This window comes from Musa acuminata, chromosome BXJ3-6 (genome assembly GCF_036884655.1).
Source record: "Musa acuminata AAA Group cultivar baxijiao chromosome BXJ3-6, Cavendish_Baxijiao_AAA, whole genome shotgun sequence".
NCBI lineage: Eukaryota > Viridiplantae > Streptophyta > Magnoliopsida > Zingiberales > Musaceae > Musa > Musa acuminata.
This window is the reverse complement of record NC_088354.1, coordinates 9,015,284-9,038,237: the sequence shown is the minus strand read 5'-3', so window position 1 is coordinate 9,038,237 and position 22,954 is coordinate 9,015,284. Positions and strand designations below refer to the sequence as shown.

The following is a 22,954-nucleotide window of genomic DNA, read 5'->3' as shown; positions in this document are numbered from 1 at the left end:
GTTCATATATATCTTTAATAAAACTATTTTTACAAAATTCATGTACTTTATTTTAAAAAAAATTAAAACTAGCTAATAGTGACCAAATTTGGTGATTGTTATCTCAATAAACATTGAACGAGAAGGAAATTAAACCATTGCAATTAAATAAGAGATATAATTTCTTATCAATGTGTTTTCAGTAACAAAGTACAGTAACAAGTTCATGAAGTCTGTAAACAGACTCAATACAGCATATCACCAGACAACTCCATCAATTGGACGATAAAACCATGAAGAACATTTATCTTCACTAGTGCTTTCACCCCTTCTTATTCTACACTTGCAATCTAACCTCTTATTAGGAGGCAGCTAAGAGAGAGAGAGAGAGAGAGAGAGAGAGAGAGAGACATTGGATTATTTGTGCTTTGCTGTTCCAACAATAGAAGATGCAGAAGCGAGGGAAGTTTAATCATAGTCTCGTATTAGTGGTCGATGAGTGCGATTAGCTGGTCAACGACGCTTGGATCCACAAGTGTGCTAGTGTCCCCCAGCTCATCTAGCTGCCTGGAAGCAATTTTCCGCAAGATCCTCCTCATGATCTTTCCACTCCTCGTCTTCGGGATTGCGGGTGCCCAGTGGATTTTGTCTGGGGCAGCAAAGGCGCCAATCTGACCAAGAAATATCCATCAGTTCATAGCGAACAAATGAGTTTTGTCATAGTTTGCATCAACAGAACTATTATCTCAACAAGTTTCATGTGTTGTGCAATCAAAGTAGTGCTGTAGATTGAAAATTTTGTGGTTCTCTCAAATCCCTTCATCTACTTTATCCCCGGCTGTGGATGAATGTGCTATTCGAAATGAAACAATGATTGCGGCCAGCGTGCCAAGCCATCAGCTCGCTGGCATCATAATGCAATTGGGTACATCAGTTCAAGACCCAGGTATACCTCTTTATTTGAGCTTGCAACAGTCAGTGGGAGTATGCCAACAATGAGTCATGAGCATATCTAAAACACTGTATGTTTGTATTCCATTTCTGAAGAGAGAGGTGATAACATAGATAGTATGCCAATAATTTCAGTGAATGTTAGAAAAATAGATTCACACCCTTGAAGTCCAAAAGTATAAATTTCTTACGATGATAATTAGTAAAGAACATATATGTTATGTTGAACAGTGACCAGCTTTGTAAAAAGATAACTTAGGAATAGTTAGCAATAAAAGTAAAAAAGGCATTTGAAAATTTTGATAACCCCTTATAAATATTTGATCAAAACTCAGAAGTATGGTAACATAATGGAACAAATGACTATCAGATGCGTGTCAATTAGGAAACCATGAAACCATGGTGTGAGACTTAAAGCTTAAAGAACACTAAATTTTTTCTAAATTCAGTGTATAGGTCAGGAATTCAGCATCTGATTTGATAATTATATTTAATATGCCAAGCATAACAGGAACAGACCTGGTTTCTGACTGCCAAAATGAGGCTTTTTCGAACTTCTTCACTGTAAGGAATGCCATCCACTAAAGTGACAAAAGCATATATGCCTTGCCCTTTGACCTGGACCCAGAAAAAAACTAAAAATTATCAACAACTTGGAAGGACTAAATGAGGCATCAAGCATGAAGCTGAAGTCCTTTACCTCATGGTCAACACCAACTACAGCTGCCTCGGCACAGTGGGGATGAGAGACAAGGGCAGATTCTACCTCAGCAGTGCCAATGCGGTGTCCACTGCAGGCAACTCACTACTTAATTATCATAGCACCAATTTAAATGAACTCTAAAAAGCTAGTCCACATGTGTAAAGGCCACATATGCAGTACCTGACATTGATAACATCATCGACTCTTCCAGTGAGCCAATGGTAGCCATCCTTATCCCTAATGCATCAAAATAATAACCAGAACAAATAGTTTACTATGAGCAAAAGTTAGATATCCAACTAGCACACTAAGCTGTTAAAACTCATTTTGCAGGAACTTATGGCATAGAGATGAAGTTATAAGTCGTGTGAATCAATTAACATGGCTGAACAACTACCTGCTGCAACCATCACCGGTGAAGTAATAACCAGCGAATGGTTTAAAATATGTGGTCTCATATCTTTCATGATCACCATAAAGCGACCGGAATGCCCCTGGCCATGACTTTTTGATGCAAAGATACCCAGTGCATTCACCTTCTATCTCGTTTCCTTTCTCATCAACTATGACAGGCTGCAATGTATCTCAAATTTCATTCCAAAAGACTATACACTTAAACATAATCTCTACATAAACCCACATTTTTCCATATAAATAACTTTGGTGCATACCTGAATACCAAAGAAAGGAAATGTGGCAGAGCCAGGTTTCTGTGGCCAGGCACCAGGAATAGGTGTAATCTAGAAAAGGGAGAGAAAAGGAAGGGGCAAAGATAGGTGAGTGAATAAAGGATAACAAATAATAACCAGTAAAACATAGACTAAAAGATGGAGCATCAACACACCATGAAACCGCCAGTCTCAGTTTGCCACCAGGTATCTGATATAGGGCATCGTGAATCCCCGACAACATTGTAAAACCATCTAATTAACAAACATAAAGAATGTTAGTTATTCATTACATTCATAAGATCAACTAATCCAGAGTGAAGTGTTGAACCTCCATGCACTAGGGTTAATGGGCTCTCCCACACTTCCTAGAATACGTAGAGACTTACGAGAGTAGCGAGTAACATACTGCATCACAAATTAGAAAGGTCACTACCCAAGGCATACATGTACATGTGCATGCATTCTTGAATGAAGTGTTGTATGTGTGTATTTATGTATAAAATAAAAATTATAAACACAATTACAGCCAACTATATATCTTTTAAAAGTGCATAAGAAGCGCTAAGACACTCTTTTAAAAGTGTATAAGAAGAATTAACAGACTGTTAATCGTACAACATCACAGATATGGTCCAAGGTGTTGCTGTGTCTTAAGGCTCTAGAGTTGGCCAATTTCTTTAACATGAATGAAAATCTATGCAAGAAATTTGAGTACAGCATAGTGATTTAAAAAGCGCTAGGTGCCGAGGTCTAAAAACGTCCGAGGCGCTAGGCGCTCGCCCGAGCGAAACGATGCGCTAAAATATGAAAATATATAATATAATTAATAAATATAATTATTTAAATAAAAAATATGCTATTAAATTAAGAAAATCGAGTATAAAATCACAATAAATAAATAAATCATAATAGTATATTTTTAATTTTTTAAATAAAAAATATACTATTAAATAAATAAAAATTAATAGTATTAAAATCAAAATAATATATCATTAATCTAATAAATAAAAAAACTATTATTAGCATACAGTTAGCAGTATACTATTAATATATTGTTAACAGTATAGTGAGAAGAGTGTGAGAAAACCAAGGCTGCTGAGGCAACGACAACGGTAGCAGACAATAACCGTAGTTGGAGCGGGAGCGAGAGCGGCGAGCGACAGCGACAACGGGAGTGGCGACAATAGCGGCGAGCGACGACAGCAGCGACAAGCAGTTATTGTGGCAGCGGCGAGTAGCGACAGTAACGGCGAGCAGCAACAGTGGAAGCAGCAGCAGAGAGCAGCAACAACGAAGAAGAAATCTCAGCGACAAAATCGCGAGTGTTAGGGTTGGGAAAGTCGGGGAAATCGCGAGAGGGAGCCTGATATCGGTGATTTAGTTGGTTCGATTGAACCAACTAAAGCATTGGAGACCAACCAGACCTAAAAATCTGGTTCGATCGCCTGGTTTAACCAAGGCGCTCACCCGACGCCTGGGCTCGGGCGAGCTGTCACGGACAAAGTTCTAAATAGGATGTTTGATGTAATACTTATGTATGTCCGTATCTTTCTGTTTGTTCATGCTTTGCACAGCATGTAGAGGAACGGTCGAAGGCTTAACAACATCATTTTAGTTGGGTTTGGTGGCCTTCTTACGTTTGTAAATAAATGTTGTGTCATGTGGACACTTATGAGAGATATTCGGTCTGTAGTGGACCATTTTGACCCTTTGTTGTGCAACCGTTTAGAGCTTGTAAAGTCTGTTTATAATTTGCATTGTCTATGAAGTGTTTCCTGGAATGTTTGCTTGTGGATCCCGAGCGAGACATTTTCTCTAACCCGTTTTCTCTTTTGTAGGTCCTAAGGGATAATGGGAGGTTTCGGGGAGGTTGACTTTTGCGGACGGATACGCAAAGGTGCCGCACGACTTAGGCAAAACCAACTAAGTCCGTGACAGAGCGCCCAGGCAATGCCTCTTTGAAGCGAGGCGCCTGGACATGAAGTGAGGTGCTCGGGCCTCGCCTCGCCCGAGCGTCTATTGAAATCACTAGTACAGTAGATGAAAATTACATTATTTTTTCAGATGTGATGAGACAAAAAGAGGACCCTGTGAAAATGGTATTGCTACTAATGATCCAAAAACCAAAGTATGAAGCATATGTCATACAATCAGATATCTAATTGTGGACAAAATTGAAATACAATGAATGACTACAAAATAGAAAAGATCCAAAATCTATAATGATGGGAGATGAAAGAACTAAGATTCCTACCTCATCACCATCACGCATTAGGGCACGGACCAGTGTTGGTGCTGTGTAAAGTATTGTCACCTTGTACTTATCGACAATGTCCCAACAACGTCCAGGATCAGGGTAGCTTGGAGCCTGTAATTTTTTTTGGAAATAATAAATGTTTGAAAAGATCATTGACATTAAACAGACCATATTAGAAAGGCTGATATCCATGCAAAGAAAGACCAGTTTATAGGTTACTGCTAATCGATCAGTGGGCAACCCGTAGAAAATTTTCTGATGTAAAAGAATTGACCAATATAGTCAAATACATATAAGTTGATTCAACATGACCAGCACTTCAAGAAATTCATAGTAATGAATTACCCCTTCGAAGACTAAAATAGTAGCTCCATTCAAAAGAGGACCATATGTGATATAGCTATGTCCAGTGATCCAGCCACAGTCAGCAGTGCACCTGACGCAAGAAGAATAAGAGATCATGATATAAGTACCAGGAAATACAATTTATGTAGAAATAGTAACATATAGAAGATCTTTACAATAGGCATAGCCACAAAAATACATAGAACTGTACCAGTATACATCTGATGGCTTATAGTCGAAAGCATACTTAAATGTCGTTGCAGTGTATACCATATAGCCCCCATTTGTGTGTAAAACACCCTGCAAGTAGAAAATAAATACACAACAACTTACAGTAGCAATTAAATAAGTGCGCTCTGGTCACCTTTGGCTTTCCTGTGCTACCGCTTGTGTATAAGAGAAACAGTGGATCTTCTGCATCAACCCATTCAACCAGACATTTTGTTGGAAATTGTGGGACAACATCCTGAAGACAGTACATAAAAAATTAGGGGCAAATCAACTAATTGCTAATTTAATGGCATTAATGCAAATGAATAATGAACATTAGTAAAAAGTTTATTTCAGCAAATGTTTAATGTAAGAAGTAGAAAGGCCTAATTATGACATGCCCATAAGCAGGCAAGTTCACTGACCTCCCACCAGACATCTCTTCCTATCTGCCATTTGGTAGATTCTCTCTTCATAGCTGACTTGTTTTCAAAAATCAAGCACAAATCTGTAAAGGGGAAAAGGGAGATGAGTAGTAAGCCAATAGGAATAGAAGATCTTGTTCCAGATAGAATTATATATTTTTTTTTATGTTCTCAAAATCTAATAATTTATCATGTAAAGAGACTACATATATTGTCTACATATTGTCTCAAAGGAGACATCCTAGTGGTTAGCATGTTCTAGTATTTAAGCAGTTGAGGGTTGAAGTCCCATTGCAAATATTTAGTGCGAATGTTATGCAATACTTATGTGCCGAATAAGCAAAATTTGAAAGCGGAATATATATCTACACACACATACACATGTAGTATAACTAGTCCAGTTTTTGGTAGGCTAGTCTTTAATGAAAGCTTTTAAGTTTAAAAAAAATTCCTAAAATTGTGATAGGGTATATGCTTCTACCAACTGTCTGCGTAACATAATCGGATCATCAAACACATAGTAATCCAATAAAATTCAGTTCCTAAAAGAAAAGCTTAGTTGCAACATGACCACGAAAGCTGAAAAAGGCATTATATGAGGAGGATAAAAGAATATTGGAAATCAGTTAGGTAAGTGGCAAGTAATAACAGACAAGTTTTATTCCATGAACAAGACATGGCTAAGAGAAGTTTCTATTCGCGTACCCACAGGAACTCCACTATTGACAGACTCAACCAATGCAGTGTCAACTATCTCCTTGAGATGAATAACCTTGGCTCCTCTACACACCGCATTGCAGCTTATCACGGCTTTTGGTTTGCAGTCAACAATTCTCTGTGAAAGAGATTCAGCCGAGAAGCCAGCAAATACGACCTGAAGAAGTCCACAATATCTCATTTCTTGACATCTGAATACAATCATGAAAATCTTGACAAGATCGTAATAGGATATACCGAATGGATTGCACCAATGCGAGCACATGCCAACATTGCAATTGGCAACTCCATCAGCATGGGCAGATAAATGATGACCGTGTCCCCTTTACCGACTCCGACATTTTTCAAGTAATTGGCAAGCTGTTTGAAGACACTGAAGATTGATTACCGATGACCACCTCTGTTACAAGGTTCAACTGGTAGGCAGATTGAGATGAGCACCAACATACCTGGCAGACCTTCTCCAGCATCTGGGCATAGGTGAGCTGTGCATCTTGACCCGGCTCATTGCCTTCCCAATAGAGAGCCACCTTATCACCATTTCCTGCCTCTATGTTCCGATCCAAGGCATTGTAACAGATGTTCGTGATGCCTCCTTTGAACCACTGTGATTAGTAACAGTACATCAGAACATAATTTATAGTTCAGCCCATTGTTTAAGCATTCTTTGCGAGCAAAACTAACCTCAATCTTAACAGTGCCCCTCCTCACGTCAATATTTTCGCTGCAGACCTCCGGATTCCACCTCTTCTTCCAGCAAAATTGGGATGCGATATCCGACCAGAATCCCGCAGGATCCTCGATCGATCTCTCATACATATTTTGGTACTAATTCATGAAACGCAGAGATCATATGTCAGCAACAAAAAAGAAGATCTAAGATGAACGAAAACCAACACTTGTGGCCGTAAATCGAAACAAATCGAGGAAAAGAGAAAAAGACAAGTCTTTTTGGATCCAGAAGTGATGATCTCCTTTTGGATCTGAAATGAACGTTTCAGATAAAAAACTAGATCTTTTACTCGTTTCGAAACAGTGGCGGAAAGGCCGAGGTTAAAGGAGAGAGACCTGTTCCGGGGAGGAGATGTGGGCGTGGCGGGAGAAGTCGTGGGAGGGAAAGACAAGGTCGTTCTCCTCCGCGGCGAGGGCCTCCCCCAGGACGACAGCGTTGAGGCGGGAGATTCCCCCGGACCCCACGTGGCGGAGGCGGTCGTGGTGCGGCGCCGACCCCATTCCCAACAACCAACGGTGGCGGGGAGGAAGAGCTCTCGACGTCGAGAAGAGGCGGCGCGTCCAGGGCATCGCGATCTGCGACCACTTGGTTGCAACCGGCGGCGTAAATAGACGGGTGGAGGACAAAGAATCCATTCGTAAATCGATAGATCGGCGACTGGGAAATCCACTCGATTAACGTTTTCGTCTTCCTCTCCCCTCTCTCTCTCTCTCTCTCTGCTACTGGTACTCCGAATCAGATACATATGTACCTGACGAAGCACTCGCAAGCTTGGTTTGGACTTCACTCGATGAACAGAGGCGGTGAGATCAAACCCATCGACCACACTGTGAAACCTCAACGCATTCAACCTGCAGCTTTCGCCCGCGGTACTCTGCCGTGGCAGCTCCACCATGTGTGGCTTTCGCTGGGATCATGAAGCTTGGCGGGATCTGCCACAGTGAGAGGCCTCGGAAGGTCGTCGGGCTTTGCCCCACGTAGAATCCGTTGCTTCATATCATGAATCCGTTACTTCTTATCATCAAACGCATCCTTTGAGACATCGCATTATGTGCGGAATTAAATGGTCATATTTTATATTTAACTTTTGTATATATCTTTATAACAACAACAAAAAAGACTATATAGTCTATCTTGAATAACTAAAATATTACAGTCTGTTATAGGTGTTATATTGTTAATCTCCGTTGATTGATTATTTATTAATAGCAAATTGAAACTATAATTGATATTGCACTATTATGATATATATATATATATATATATGATATTTTGCAATTAATATATATATATAGACTCCACACGGGCCCGCATGGTATGTGGTGGGGCCCATTTAGAGAGAGAGAGAGAGAGAGAGAGAGAGAGGTCAGCTATCTCTTAGAAATATCTAATTACCTTTTTTGTGATGATCATTGATATTATGAAGAGAAATTGAGAATTGGGCTCACAATCAATTCTTGATAACCAAAGTTGTAAATCTTTTGCATACTTTGCAATAGGTAAAAGATTTAAAATCTCATTATGAATTCTAGAAGACATCACCTAACACTTTTGATGTTTGATAGGAGTTTTCTGGAATCAAGTATTATTTACACCATTATCATTTAAAAGAAACACGTCTTTCCATCCCAAATATGTGATGATTTATCTTTATAAATTTGTCGTATAGGGTAAATGATTCGTAGAAGAAGAAGCATCACCAAAAGTCTTGAGTCAATGACGGAAATTGGTACACTTAGGAACGAAATCTTCCACATGAAAAAGATGTGAGAATACGACGTGTGGGGGAATTTAATTTGCAGATAGATGATTCCTATGAGAATCACGATCAAGATTTTTATCGTTGAATAAACAAGATCGTCGGATGCTTAGTGGATAATTCCACACGAAAAGAGAGATGTGATGTGACATATGAGGAAGGTAGTCATTTTCAATCATTTATGTTAAGTGAATCTTTTGCCGTGAAATATTGAGTTTTCAACATGAGATTGATTACACTTTGGTATCATCCGAGATCTTTAACACTTTTCTAGAATCATATAGCTAATAAGACTTCATCAGTTTGACCTTATAATGATAATCACTCATAAGTCCGCTGGGTCTCCCTTATCCTCACAAGTTCTGAAAAGACAAAACCCTTATCAATACTCAAAAAATAGATATATATATATATATATATATATTATATTATATTATATTATGGAGTTCAATGCTTGAGTCGGGTTTTCTAACACTAAAATAGATAGTTATAGAATACAATCTCGTGGACTTCGAATCAGTATTCCGATCTATAATTTTATATATTTAAAATAATTATTTTTTTAATTACTAACAAAAAACAATTGTCAGTGATCGTTTTTGTTATCAATCGAATGCGATTATGTACTCAATCCTTTTTCTACGTTATATTATATTTAAAATTATTATTATTTTTTTGAAGTGAATTATGATTTAGATGGTGAACAAGTTGAATTGATATGGTACAATTTGGTAGCACGCTCTCAATCACAACCACGTTAGCATCAACAGAAAAGTTGTAAGTCAATATGACGGACCACGTCAATATAATGCCACCCTGCAAAAGCTGGGATGACGCTGCTCGGGTACGATGCCCCCAGCAAAGAGTGGAACGATATCGCTCGGGTATGACGTTGTTTCGTAAAGTTAGAGATGGCGGTGTCGCTCGGGTGCGACGCCGACCCTTAAAGAGTGGAAAGGCGTCGCTCGAGTATAACTCCGCCCCGCGAAGGTAGGGTCGGTGTCGCTCGGGTGTGATGCCACGTAGGACAACTGATGTCAGCACGGAAGGTATGGGTTCGCCACTTAAGAGGTCGACAGCCATTAAGAGGCTGGGGGTAGCCCACCCCCGTGGGCAAGCATAAAAACCCATCGTCTGGCCAACACATAGGAGGTTTTTTCCGCTCAAGCATTCTACTCTCACTCATTCAACCAAAAGCTAACTTAAACTTCGGATGAGTTAGATCCGGAAATCCCCCTCCCAATCATGACCTGAGTGCAGGAGCCCAATGACAAAGAATCAAATTGCCCGTTAGGAGAGAAGGTCGCCCTGGTGACGAGGCTCAAACTCGACCCAACACTTGTGCACCAATGCAGAAGATCCTGTGCATCGAGGACTCCGAGACAAAGGGCTGCACCAGACACGGGACGACCGACGCTAGCTCCTGAGCCTCTGGAGTTGACCCTAGCTCCCCAACCACGACGTAAAGAGACAATAACATAAACCATATAAAATTAAACTCATAAATCAACATAGTTGAGCAATTAAAGTTCTTTCACTTTCGAAACGATTTGATTATTTATTTTATGTTCGTATAGTTTATGCAAAGGTGTTTGATTCAGATAATTTATACCATATTTATACGATGGATGCCTGATAATCTAATAAGACCATTTTTTATGCTTAAATTAATATTTATTTATATCAAATAATTTTTTTTAAAATATTTATCACACAATTTATAGTGTTTGAACTCTGTAACCACTATCAATTTTTAACCTGTCAGCTAAACAGATCATGTCAATGTTTTATGATCAATCAACTCAACAGTTTAGCTGTCATTGATGATTCTCATGTTACTAATAGATGAAAGCATATTAGATGACTAGATATTTTTCGTACACGCTGAATCAAATGCCGGAGGAACGAATACCGACCGGTAGACGTAGCCTTCTACGTTACATCTCAACGTCGAATATGACCGGTAGACGTAGCCATACACTTACCGTTCGTATGCGTGTCTACGTCTCAATGTCGTCATCGCTATCTTTAATGTCATGTGCAGCTGCAGAGCAGAAATATCTATCTCAGCCAGCTTAGTTCGATGTCCATTGAGACACGGTCGACCCAAACCGGTACACCGTTCAACGGGCTCGATTTCACGTCCTATTGGCTTTTCCGGTCCAATTTGGTGTGGAATCTCGTGGATGATCGACTTGACGGTTCAAAGATGATTCGGGATTAAACCGGTCGAGCCGAAGTCTTCCGTAACCTGCGGGCGGTTCAACCCGACCCACAAATCGAATGAATCAGTGGAGAAAAGGGCACGAACGTCATTTCATGACTTGAGACAGTTGCGTCTTGTGGGTCCCGCTTCCGGCGGAAGACAGGGACGCCGGTTGGTACCCCGCGGGTAAGGTCAGTGGCCCCATCACGGTCCGGGTGAGGGTCGAGTGGTGGGTGTGCCGGTGTGGGACGGTGGAGGAATCGCGGGCAGCGGCTGGGAGGACGGGGCGGGCAACCTGCCCGGGCTGCCCGAGATGGGGGGCCTGCGCTCTATAAGTTCCGGTGCTGTGTAGCTGAACGTAGTTTGCCGCTTTAGCTCTTTGAGTCTATCTTCGAAGGTTCGTTTTGGCCGATATTTTCCTTTTTCTTGTAATTTTTCTCATCCGAAATAATTTGCTTAAACCTGAACCTCAGATCTGAAGGAAATCAAGGACAGAAAAATGGCATCCAACTTCGTGAGCAAGGAAGACGACCACGATTACCACCAGCACTACCAGGCACCGTCGCCGCCGGGAGTTCGGAGGACTTGGTCCTCCAACTCATCCGCCTGCGGCCAGGGGGCCGTCCCGAAGTGCGTGTGCGCTCCGACCACCCACGCGGGTTCCTTCAAGTGCCGTCTCCACAGGACGAGTTCCCACAGCCACACCCCCGCCTCCCCCACCTCTATCCCTCCGCCGCCGCGCGTGAACACCTCCCGCGCCCCCACCGTGGAGGCCCAGTGACTACAAGAAAGCTTCAGAAGTAGGGATATGTTTGGTGATTCCCGATGGTTGTGGAGATAATTATGGCGTCTAGAGGATGGAGGAGAGAGCGAGAGACGGGTGTTACCAGTGTTGTAATTAGTCCTTTCCCGTAATAGCTAGTTCTGTTATCCGTGTGTGAGAGATGATACCTCATGTAGTAGTTTCATTTGGAGATCTTGTTGTTGTTGAAGCTGTTCTTGTAGATATTATCCGCTTCCAAGCACCAAAGAAAACAAAAACGAGTGTTGCTATCTGTAATGTTCTAATCCGATCAACTCGTGGATAAACATCAATGTTTGAGAAAGGACAGATACAACAATCAACAGGTGGCAGACTCAGTAGGGGTGAGACAAACGAGTTGACGTTTTTACTTTGCTCTTGGATACTTTTTCCCACACTTTTTCCCTTCGTCGTTAGCTGTGGACAGCGGTAATTGGTTGCCTTCGATCTGCCCAGGTATGCGATCAACCATTGTGGGTTCTTGGGCATCAAGCAGCAGGATGCAAGATGATTGCCCCCCGAGTGTTCCATGAATTGCGCGTCCTCTGGTAAGAGGTTATTTCTTTGTTCCCAGGTGTGTGTGTGTGGATGTAGTTTCTTGTAGTTTTACTGTGAGTCCTCGAAATCTATGGCAAAAGAAGTCTTGGCCTGCCGAAAGGTCGTCTTGTTCTGCAAGAATTCCATGCGAGAACTGTGGTATCATTATTTTACTGCTGCTGCTGTTTGTTCTTTTCCTGCACTGGTCGGCTCGATGACATGGCTATATACTGCACCTAATTTGTCGTTATTGAGTATTTTTAGCAATGGTACAATTTCAATTTGTAGATATGGTACTTGCAAACTTAGATGATGAGCAGGAGATTGAAATACTGAAGGTGTCACCGTCAGAGCTTATGGATGTGGGCCTTGGTTGGCTGCCACTGTGCTTTTACTTGTTCTAATTATTTGCTGTGCTGAGGCTTTTGATTGGGACCTTGTCTGGATATACACAGATAGAAAAATGTTGTTTGATGAAATCAAAGTGTAAGACTTGAATGAGATTGATTTGTCAAAGTTCAGATTTTTTTTTCTTTTGTATTCCACAAACTGTGTGCTTGCATCTTGTGGGATATGTTTCTTCCATCAATTTCTGCAGTGTTCCAAAATTCGCTTTTCTAGCTTCTGTTTGTAGGTATTGTAATGCATATACCAGTTGATTCTTATTCTAAATTCTAAGTTCTAAAATTTACTTTTTGTGTGTCGGAAGTTATTGCGGCTGCTATGTGCTGTTAACCAGTCCAAAAACTTACCCTCTTGTATGTGTGAATTTACTATGTTTCCCTGTCCACTGAAATTGCTGTTTTGGCCACCCACCTGATGCTGTGATGCTAACAGTGGCATGTCATTCATTCTTTTGCGAGGAATTGATTCATCAGACTTGTTCTTTCATATGCTGGCTAAGATGGTTGCTTGCCAAACTCTCTTTAATTACTGTATGTGTCAGGCTATTTATTATTGTCTCTTAACTTGTTCACTTGCTCAATCTTGTTCCTTCGTTGATGGATTTCTCAAGAAGTATTCTGCTGATAGGTTATAGCAGATTAAGGTTATTTCAAATTGACTTAAGTTGCTGTTTGGTTTCACAAATCCCTGAAATAGAGTTATGTACTATATCATATTATGAAACCCTTTTTTCTTTTGAGTGGTTTGTCAAACGAAGGCTTAGGAAACATCTTTTTTATTATTCTGGTTTGCTTAAGTCAGGCCTTCGTCACTCTTCCATACTTAATTGTGTTAGAAGAAAAGTTAATATATCTTTTTAATACTGACTGAACTCTAAATGGTTTAAACTATTTTTCCTTTTTTTGCATCATAATTTTGTAGTCTTTGACTTGCTAGATGTTGGTACTCATTGTTGTGGTGGTTAAACAATTTTGAAGAATTCTTGTGGATTTTGAGGTAATCTTTGCCCTCCTCAGATCCCATATTGACAGAGCCTTCTTACAGTCATTGAGTGGTCAATCTAATCTAATAAAAAGTTTCACTAATTTATAAAGGCACTAAATTTTGTTACATTGAAGTAGATTAAACTATAAAATGATGCATTTACGATGTGTAAATTAAGTTGATCATTTGAATGATTATTGTCCCCATCTGGTTAAGAGTCAACAGTGACAGTTTCTTGTTCTTGGAGTTTTGGAAAATCTGAATTATTGAGACAACCACTGAACATGATGAAGTGTATAGTCTACTATGTTTGACCTGAACAAAGGAAACTAGATATAAGTGGTTGAGGTGATCCATTCTCCAACTTGTGTATTGTCGAACTAAACTTGCAGGGTTTAAGATGCAAACAAATTATTATGAGGGGTGATATTACCAAACATATTTCTCATGACTGCTTGCTGTGATATCTTAGCAATTAGTTCCATTGTTAGCTGTGCTAGTTATGAAAGTCCAGCTTAATTAGAACCTGCTCATGCTTTAACTAAAATGGAAATTCTGATTGGTTTTAGGCATCTTTGTCAATAAATTGGAAAAGTTAATATACCTAGATTTTGATTTCAAACTCTTTTGGTTTGAGCATTGACTAGTCTTCTTCAACAGCTTTTGTTTGAATCATATGGAAATTATGAGGTTTTATCTGCACATGATTTTTGTCAAGCCTTACTGATCTACTAGTAACGCATCTATGCAATAGATTGAGATGTGTAGTTTTGGTGAACAAATGTGTCGTTGTTGATGAATTAGCACGACCTGGTCCACAAGTCAATGTCGGGAGCTTTCTGCGGGGTGATTCGGATGATGAGGTACCCGAGCTCTCGGGAAGGAGTGCTGATTGGCGTTGGTCGGGATCGGGGCTGATTGACGACTCCTTGGTGCCAAGCGAATCGTGCTCCCGTGCCGAGTCCCTCACCGTCGATGAGTGGTAGCCCTGCTGCAAAATGGCCTCCGTCGGGTGGTACCCGACCGTGGCCCCTCCGACGAGCAAGTTAGTAACGAGAGGGATTGTTCTCTTTTCTCTCCTTCTCTAGTCGAAGGCCAGCCAGGTTTATACTGTGGCGCGAAGGCTGATGGTGTGTCAGACGACATCACCCCGAGCCATCGGGACGGACGTGTGGCGCATGGTTCTGACTTGACGTGCTATGTCGACTATGACGTGTTCAGGCTCTGTCAAAATATACCATATCACGTGGGAATGCCTATCATGCCTTGGGTAAAGTGTGCTGGAATGATGTTTTGTATTGGACTGTGGTTAACTATAAGAAATTCTAATTTGCGAATGCTCATGGACTTCTGGTCATTGTTGACCTCCAGCGGACCAATGACTTGGTCAGTGGATGAAGTCATCGCATATGCTTTCTTAATTAACTGAACTTGAAGGAATTTGGTTGATAAAATATAAGTCAGCGCAATTTTTTATTTTGAGTCTTTCTTTAATTCCTTTTTTGAAAAGGGTTTGAATTGAGTTATTCTTTCCTTGTTTTCTACAATTAAATCGGTTCAATCAATCCATTAATTTTTAAATCAGTATAATCCATTAATTCAAATCGATTTAAATTAATAGTGTATATATTTAATAAAAATAATAATACTTAAACTAAATGTTTTAAAAAAAGTATACAGAAAAGAGTACAAAAATCAAAATCATATAGACATTATAAAATAATAAATTAAGATAATATTCATATAAATGTAAGAATATTTTAAGGCACATATAATTTTATGTTATTTTGTATGGTTATTTTATTTGTATTAATTTAAATATTTAATAATTGTTAGTCGGAGATGGATTAACCCAAGCAGCACGTGTGAGCGGAGTCCGGTTCGAAGACGATGGTTTGCTTCTGAGCCCGGTCGGACCACGAACGCGTGCTCACCCGTTGTTCTGGTTCAGAGGTGAAGGTGCGGGACCCCGATAGCTTTGTTTGTCTGTATCGTCAGTGTCATCATTGCTCCTTACCAAATTCCAAGCCTCGAGGCGACTCCACCTGCCCTATCCCATTCCTATTGGTCTCCGCTCGCCTGTCTCGTCCTCCTCCTCCTCCTCTTGGGAAGTTACACAAACAGTTGATCTTCATTGAAAGCTGAAGGATAGGAGGAAGAGCTAGGTGATCATGGGGGGAACCGGCGGCGGCGTGGGGGTTGGGGACCGTGGGGGGACGCCGGATCGGGGTTCGTCGGAGGCGGATGGGGAGGAGGAGCAGCAGAAGCAGCAGCGGTCGGAGATCTACACGTACGAGGCGCCGTGGCACATCTACGCCATGAACTGGAGCGTGCGGCGGGACAAGAAGTACCGGCTGGCAATCGGGAGCCTGCTTGAGGGCTACGGCAACCGGGTGGAGATCGTGCAGCTGGACGAGGCCACGGGGGAGATCCGCTCCGACCCGGCCCTCTCCTTCGAGCACCCTTACCCCCCCACCAAGGCCATGTTCGTCCCCGACCGCGACTGCCTCCGCCCGGACCTCCTTGCCACTTCCGCCGACTTCCTCCGCATCTGGCGCGTCGCCGACGACTCCTCTCGCGTCGAGCTCCGCGCTTTCCTCAATGGCAATCGGAACTCCGAGTTCTGCGGCCCGCTGACCTCCTTCGACTGGAACGAGGCCGAGCCCCGCCGCATCGGCACCTCCTCCATCGACACCACCTGCACCGTCTGGGACATCGATCGCGAGGCCGTCGACACCCAGCTAATCGCTCACGACAAGGAGGTCTACGACATCGCCTGGGGCGGGGTCGGCGTCTTCGCCTCCGTCTCCGCCGACGGCTCCGTCCGCGTCTTCGACCTCCGCGACAAGGAGCACTCCACCATCATCTACGAGTCCGCCGACCCCCCCGGCACCCCGCTGGTCCGCCTCGGATGGAACAAGCAAGACCCCCGCTACATGGCCACCATCATTATGGACAGCGCCAAGGTCGTCGTCCTCGACATCCGCTTCCCCACTCTGCCCGTCGTCGAGCTCCATCGCCACCAGGCCAGCGTCAACGCCATCGCCTGGGCTCCCCACTCCTCCTGTCACATCTGCACTGCCGGCGATGATTCGCAGGCCCTCATCTGGGACCTCTCCTCCATGGGCAGTGACCAGGCGAGCGGCCACCAGCCTGTCGCCTCAGCCGCCACAGCCGAGGGCGGCCTCGACCCCATATTGGCTTACACCGCTGGTGCCGAGATCGAGCAGCTTCAGTGGTCCTCCTCCCAGCCCGACTGGGTGGCCATCGCCTTCTCCACGAAGTTGCAGATACTCAGGGTTTGACAGCCTCATCTTCAATCAGGAACCAAATCGAGAAGCTAAAAAAGGGTTATGCATCACAATTACCATCCACATTATTCACTAATGCCTATTATGCTTAGGATGATATAACATCAGGTTTTCTAATTAAACTAGGAAATGCAGGTTCCATAGTCTTTGTCTGTGTGTCTGTGGTAGTAGGTAGCTTCTGAGCTTGTCAACCGAAACTGCATTCTATTGAGTAGGGATATCATTGACTCCATTTTCGTGAGTTATTGCTTTCTCTGGGTTGTATGTTTAATTCTAGTGATAGAACTTATGCACATATATAATGACTAATTTCAGCATGAAAAGAGTAGTTGGAAACAAGACTTATATTTTCATGTTTTCTACTGCCACTTTCTTGATTGTCATTTGCATTTATTCTGATGGTGTTGCAGCCCTTATTTTTATGTTACTTCTCTGTCTTTTCATCGTTCCTTTCTTCCTATCTGAAACTCATATCTTTGTTTCTTTTGTGGCCTTCTCATCTTCAAGTAATCTTTTTTGTTAAGCTTTAGATTTTCACTCTTGGAGCATTGGTAATATAAATTTTTTGGAAGGAACAGGAGTGTTTTTCTTTTGGTTTTACTTTTCTGTTTGATACTTCTATGCTTGATTTTCCTAGACAAGTGATGGCTTTGACTTCACAAACTTTCTACTATGTTTTAGTAGAAAACTTTAACGTGGAATAATTTTGTAATGGTTCTGGAAGGATAATCGAGGAAATGCTTGTCCTATTCCCTGATACTTTATTAAGAACCTACGAAGGTAGGTAGGTGGTAGATCGGTCAAATTATTATGTGGCAAAGTAAATGACAATGTACAGATTTAGCACCTCTATTGATCCTTGCTAGGGTCAGTTATAGTATTAATTTCTTTAGGCCTTCCAATCAAATTTGAAGACTTTCTACACTGCCTTTGCACATACTATATAATGCTTTTGCCGAAAGCAAGTGGCCTAGCACCATTAGCTCAAAAAAGTTTCATGTTATTTTGTACCTAATGAATTTTTGTGACATATGGTATCACCAATGATGGTTAGGATCCCTTTATTTTTTTTAGCTTTTGAATAATGTTTTGTTGAGTTTGTTTAGTTCGATAAGAGTCGGATAGGGGTTTATTTAATATTTATTTATTATTAAGAGTCGAAGTCCTGGTGGACTCTGTGTGAAACTCTATAAATAGGGATGTATTTGTTTCTTTTAACCTATCAATGAAATATTATCCAGTCTTTTGATAAACCTTAGGAGGTCGATCCCCTCGAAGTGATCATCCCTTTTCTCTTTCTTTTACGATAAAACCATAGGGGTCTTATTATTTGATATCAGAGCAGCAATCTTCGACGTTCCTGTTGCAATTTCTCATATCACTTCATTGTCTCAGCCATCATCATCTCACACAAAAAAAAAAAAATGAAGCACGCAACCACCCCCCATCCTGCTCGAGCGAGAAAGGGGCGCCTCATCCCATCGTTGCTTACTGACCAACGATCACCACCGTCGTCGCTTCCCGGCCAGCGATCACTGCCATCGTTGCTTCCCGGCCAGAGTCCATTGTCGCTCGTCTCCCAACCGGAACCCTCGTTGCCTCCCCTTGGGTTGCAGTTGCAGTCGCTCGACCATCCCTCCTCATGGTGATCGAAACAGGGCAACCATGATCGTCGCAGCCGTTGCTGTTTCCTCCCCTCTTCGCTATCGGCATCGACAGCAACCGCCTCCCAGCCACGCCCTCAACATTGCCTTGGTCGACACTCGCTTCCCAGCCATGACCCTCGCCGCCTCCCCTTGTGTCACAGTTGTAGTCGCTCCAGGCGACGCTTTTGCCTCCAACTGCGTGCGCAACGATCGCAGCAAGCCCTCATGCTGGTCTCGGCATTCGCTTCCTCAGTAGCCTCGCAGCGATCCCTCACGCCCTTAATGCCACTCCTAGTCGTGCCACCACCGTTGCCTCCTAGCCTCGGCAATAGCGTCCTCGCAGCGATCGATTCCTCATGCTCTCAATCCAAGCTTCACAACAGCTACACCGAATAAGATAGTGCTGATGCTCTTGACTAGACAACAAAAACAAGAGTCGGGGATTACAGATCTACAGTTCTATGCAATGACTATTGATAATTCAGTGAAAGCTCAACTGGAAGCCTTGGAAACTAGAATTGAGAACCAGCTGCAAGGAAACACTTAATGATTTCAAAAAGAGTATATTGGAGAGCTTCAACAAGCTTCAACAAGATGAAAGTTCAAGTCTTACATTGAACCGTTCTAGAGACACGGGAAAAAGAAATCAAGAACAAGACACAAGCTACCCACGCATGAAGGTAGAATTTCCAAGATGGGAAGATGGAGATTCGACCAGTTGGATCTCTGGGGCAGAAATTTTTTTTCGTTTTCACAGAACCCCAGAAGAATCGAAGGTGGAAATAGCCTCAATCCAGCTAGATGGAGATGCAATCCAATGGTATGATTGGTACAAAGCTTATCATAGGGTTCCCTCGTGGGAGCAATTCAAGAGAGGACTTCTTATTCGCTTTGGACCATCTGAATTTGAGAATGTTGATGGGTAGCTCATCAAAATTCGTCATACTTCCACAGTGTTAGAATATCAGAACAGATTTGAACGATTGTCAAATCAAGCTAGAGATTGGTTCGAATGACAACTAGTGGGCACATTTATCGAACGACTTAATCCAGATATCCGGTGTGAAGTCAAAGCTCGCCAACCCCGCACTATGACAGTCGCAATATCATTTGCACGTTTACATGAAGAAAAAATCTGTAGGGAAAATCGTCAAAACAGAAGTGAGAACAAATAGATGATCAGCAAGCCACCCGCCTCATCTATTCCCAACCGGAACCCTAACATCCTAAGACTAACCCGAGAAGAACTCAAGGAAAGATCAGCGAAGGGTTTGTGTTGGCACTGTGATGGAAAGTGGAGTAGGGAGCACCGATGTAAACAAGAGCAACTTTTGATAATTGAACCAATTGGGGAGGAATCAGAAGCTAACAATGTGGACTCCGATCATGAAGGTATGGATTCTGATGAAGATGTTAGACCTATCATACATACAGTGCATGCATTAGTCAGCTATTCTAACTCGCAAACTATGAAAATTGGAGGAACTTTGGAATATCATCATGTTATAGTTTTGATTGATATTGGTAGCACTAATAATTTTATGGATAGTAAGGTTGCCGACCGATTGGCCTACCACATCGAAGGCTGTAACAAATTCGAAGTAAAGGTCGTTGATGGACAAATTTTAACTTATGATAGCGAATGTTCGAAGATAAAGTTGATTATACAGGGCCAAGATTTGCTTGTGGACTTCTTTTTGCTACCATTGGAAGACTTCGAAGTGGTGCTTGGAATTGAATGACTATCAACCTTGAGCGATGTTTCTTGGAATTTTTCTAAACTAATCGTGAAGTTTTTTTATTAATGGAAAGTAGGTGATCCTAAAGAGAAGACGTGGAAGTAAGGTCACAACTGCCACTAGCCATCGGATGGAGAGGGTTCTTCAGAAGACTGCAACGACTACTATACCGAAAGGCCAACCTATTGCTTACACTATCAAGAAGTGGAGACCGTACTTACTTGATCAACGGGTTGTGATGCGCCGCAGATACCCTGTGACTGAAGTGTTGAAAGAGAAACTCCCCGAGTTTGATGCTGCTCAACCTTGAGGACAAGGCTGATTTAAAGGGGGAGGAATTGTTAGGATCCCTTTATTTTCTGAACTTTTGAATAATGTTTTGTTGAGTTTGTTTAGTTCGGTAAGAGTTAGATAGGGGTTTATTTAATATTTATTTATTATTAAGAGTCCAAGTTCTGATGGACTTTGGGTGGAACTCTATAAATAGATATGTATCTGTTTCTTTTAACCTATTATCCAGTCTTTTGACAAACCGTACGAGGTCGATCCCCTCGAAGCGATCATCCCTTTTCTCCCTCTTCTTCTACGATAAAACCCTAAGGGTCTTATCAATGACCTATTATCATGTCAAGCTGAAAACAACTGTATGTTTGATTAAAGTATACACAAACAAGGATTTGCTCATTTGTGGTCTCATTTACACTCCTAATTGCAAGTGGCATCCGGTGAGAGTGGTGATTGATTGTCATTACTGCATCCATCCTCATATCCTCTACCTCCTTGTCATTCTCTTCTTGATATCGTTGCTACAGCTGACTATGCTGCAGTGACTTTTATCATGTCCTTCCTAGTTTTCTGTTGATTTCAGCTATGAGCCGCGAAATCGGCTAAAATTTGGTTAGTTGAGATCGATCAGTATCAGTCAATTTGGTGAGTCTTGCAATGACAGTTCTGAAAATGGATTCTTACTTTTAGTGATCTGAATTATGAACCATTCATCATTTTGTGTGTGCAATAGTGTAGGTAACTGTGAATTAGAAAGTGGCATGAGGAAATGACATTTGATGTTGGTTTATTGTGCTGAGAAGATTCTTATATATGTGTATTATTCAAAATGTTGTAACTAACAGATTCTTTAGGCCTTTCTAAGATCATTCTAGCATTGAACATGGCACTTCAATTTTCTCAATGTTTCAGGGTGACTAGACTAAATGATATTTGATTCTAATGATGTTTCTTGGCCTTTTTGGAGAACAGCTCACTCAGATAACATCTTGTGTTGGTGGTTTAGGAGTGAAAAGGGTAGGTAGATACTGATGTTTGAGATAAAACATTTCTGAACCTATTACGGTGGATTAATATGGAAATGTTATTTCCTGTATGTTCGTACTTAAGGTTGGTGCCCACCTGCTGACAAAAAATTACTAAACAAAGTACCTCAGCATGACAGGGTTGAGAGTAGTTGAACCATTTGGAATGAGAGTTGTATATGTCCATCATTTGTGCTGTCTGAATTGACCATCAGAGGAGGTTGTAATAATTTTTGTAGGATTTCTTTGGAATATATGGATGTCTTTCTCTGTCTGTCTTCTGGTTTGTCTTCTGAAATATGATAAGAAAGAAAAATGAAGGATAACATGTAAAACATTCATTTTCATCATGCACCAAGATAGATGAAAAGCTTTATGCTATCTCCTCTTCTACTGGTTCGTGGTTATATTATTTTCAATATGTAATGCATTGTTTGCTGCAATATTTACCCTTGAAACAAACATAGCAAGATGCTTGTACACCCCATAGTCATAATAACCAATGCCAGCATACTTTCTTAGGTTTATATTCCGTATTGGACATATTTTATGAGACCTATTTTCAGTAAATTGTTTGAGATTTTGAGATTGAAAGGACTATTTGATGTGATATTCTGTGAAAATGATGATCAGAGGTTCAGTATGTGCTGGCCCTGTTGCAAAATATAAGCATTTGTTCATAGCCTCCTATTGTTATCAGGTTAGTGTCTAGCATCAGTATTTGGTAATTTTGATGACTGAAAAATGGTAGTGGCATTTGATGTTGAAGGAATATGATAACTATTTAAATATCATCTCTTGCCTTTTAGAGGACATATATATTTTTTCCTCTGGCAGAATTTCCGTTAAAGCTGGTCATGCATTGGATATAAATGAAAAGCTCTGGAAATAGTCAACAGGATAGTTGCTTTTCTATTTTATTTATTGAATGCTGTCTCAGTTATGCCGATATATCTAATATGTTGATCAGTTAAATGTCTTACTGCCTTTTCTTTTCTTATAATCTTCTTTATGTTGTTTTCTCCAGAAGTTAGTAAAGTGCAGTTCTTTATTTGTTTTGTTGTGATATCCAAAGAAATATTTTATTAGGGTTTTCCCTAATTCTCCTGCATGCTATGCTATGGTCGTAAATTTGCCATTTCTCTACAGTCGTGTTAGACCCATTAAAGTCACACTGTTTGACACTATATTTTATCATCTGGTGATAAATGAGTTACCACATTTGTGAAGTTGACATCACAGAGTTGTGCATCTCTAAGTGGTC

At 41.3% G+C, this 22,954-nt stretch overlaps 2 protein-coding genes and 1 long non-coding RNA gene across 3 annotated transcripts; 2 read left to right on the top strand and 1 right to left on the bottom strand.

Moving 5' to 3' along the window:
* Nucleotides 1–143: 143 nt before the first annotated feature.
* LOC135641840 (acetyl-coenzyme A synthetase, chloroplastic/glyoxysomal-like) lies at nt 144–7,892 on the bottom strand. Its single transcript, XM_065157603.1, has 18 exons — nt 7,327–7,892; nt 6,943–7,086; nt 6,708–6,863; nt 6,496–6,618; nt 6,247–6,415; nt 5,542–5,624; nt 5,271–5,372; nt 5,118–5,206; nt 4,907–4,997; nt 4,559–4,672; nt 2,633–2,709; nt 2,478–2,556; nt 2,305–2,373; nt 2,031–2,206; nt 1,814–1,870; nt 1,631–1,721; nt 1,450–1,548; nt 144–650 (listed from the first exon to the last, which is right to left on the bottom strand). Exons 1-18 carry the CDS (start codon nt 7,624–7,626, stop codon nt 465–467), a joined length of 2,205 nt encoding a protein of 734 aa, XP_065013675.1. The 5' UTR covers nt 7,627–7,892; the 3' UTR covers nt 144–464.
* A 3,841-nt stretch (nt 7,893–11,733) lies between these two features.
* On the top strand, nt 11,734–12,827 carry LOC135640439 (uncharacterized). The gene is made up of 2 exons (XR_010497326.1): nt 11,734–12,102; nt 12,215–12,827. It is a non-coding gene; the product is annotated as an uncharacterized LOC135640439 (long non-coding RNA).
* A 2,919-nt stretch (nt 12,828–15,746) lies between these two features.
* Nucleotides 15,747–17,227, top strand: LOC135640357 (WD repeat-containing protein LWD1-like). The gene has a single exon (XM_065154706.1). It carries the CDS (start codon nt 15,856–15,858, stop codon nt 16,987–16,989), a length of 1,134 nt encoding a protein of 377 aa, XP_065010778.1. The 5' UTR covers nt 15,747–15,855; the 3' UTR covers nt 16,990–17,227.
* The last annotated feature ends 5,727 nt before the right edge of the window (nt 17,228–22,954 follow it).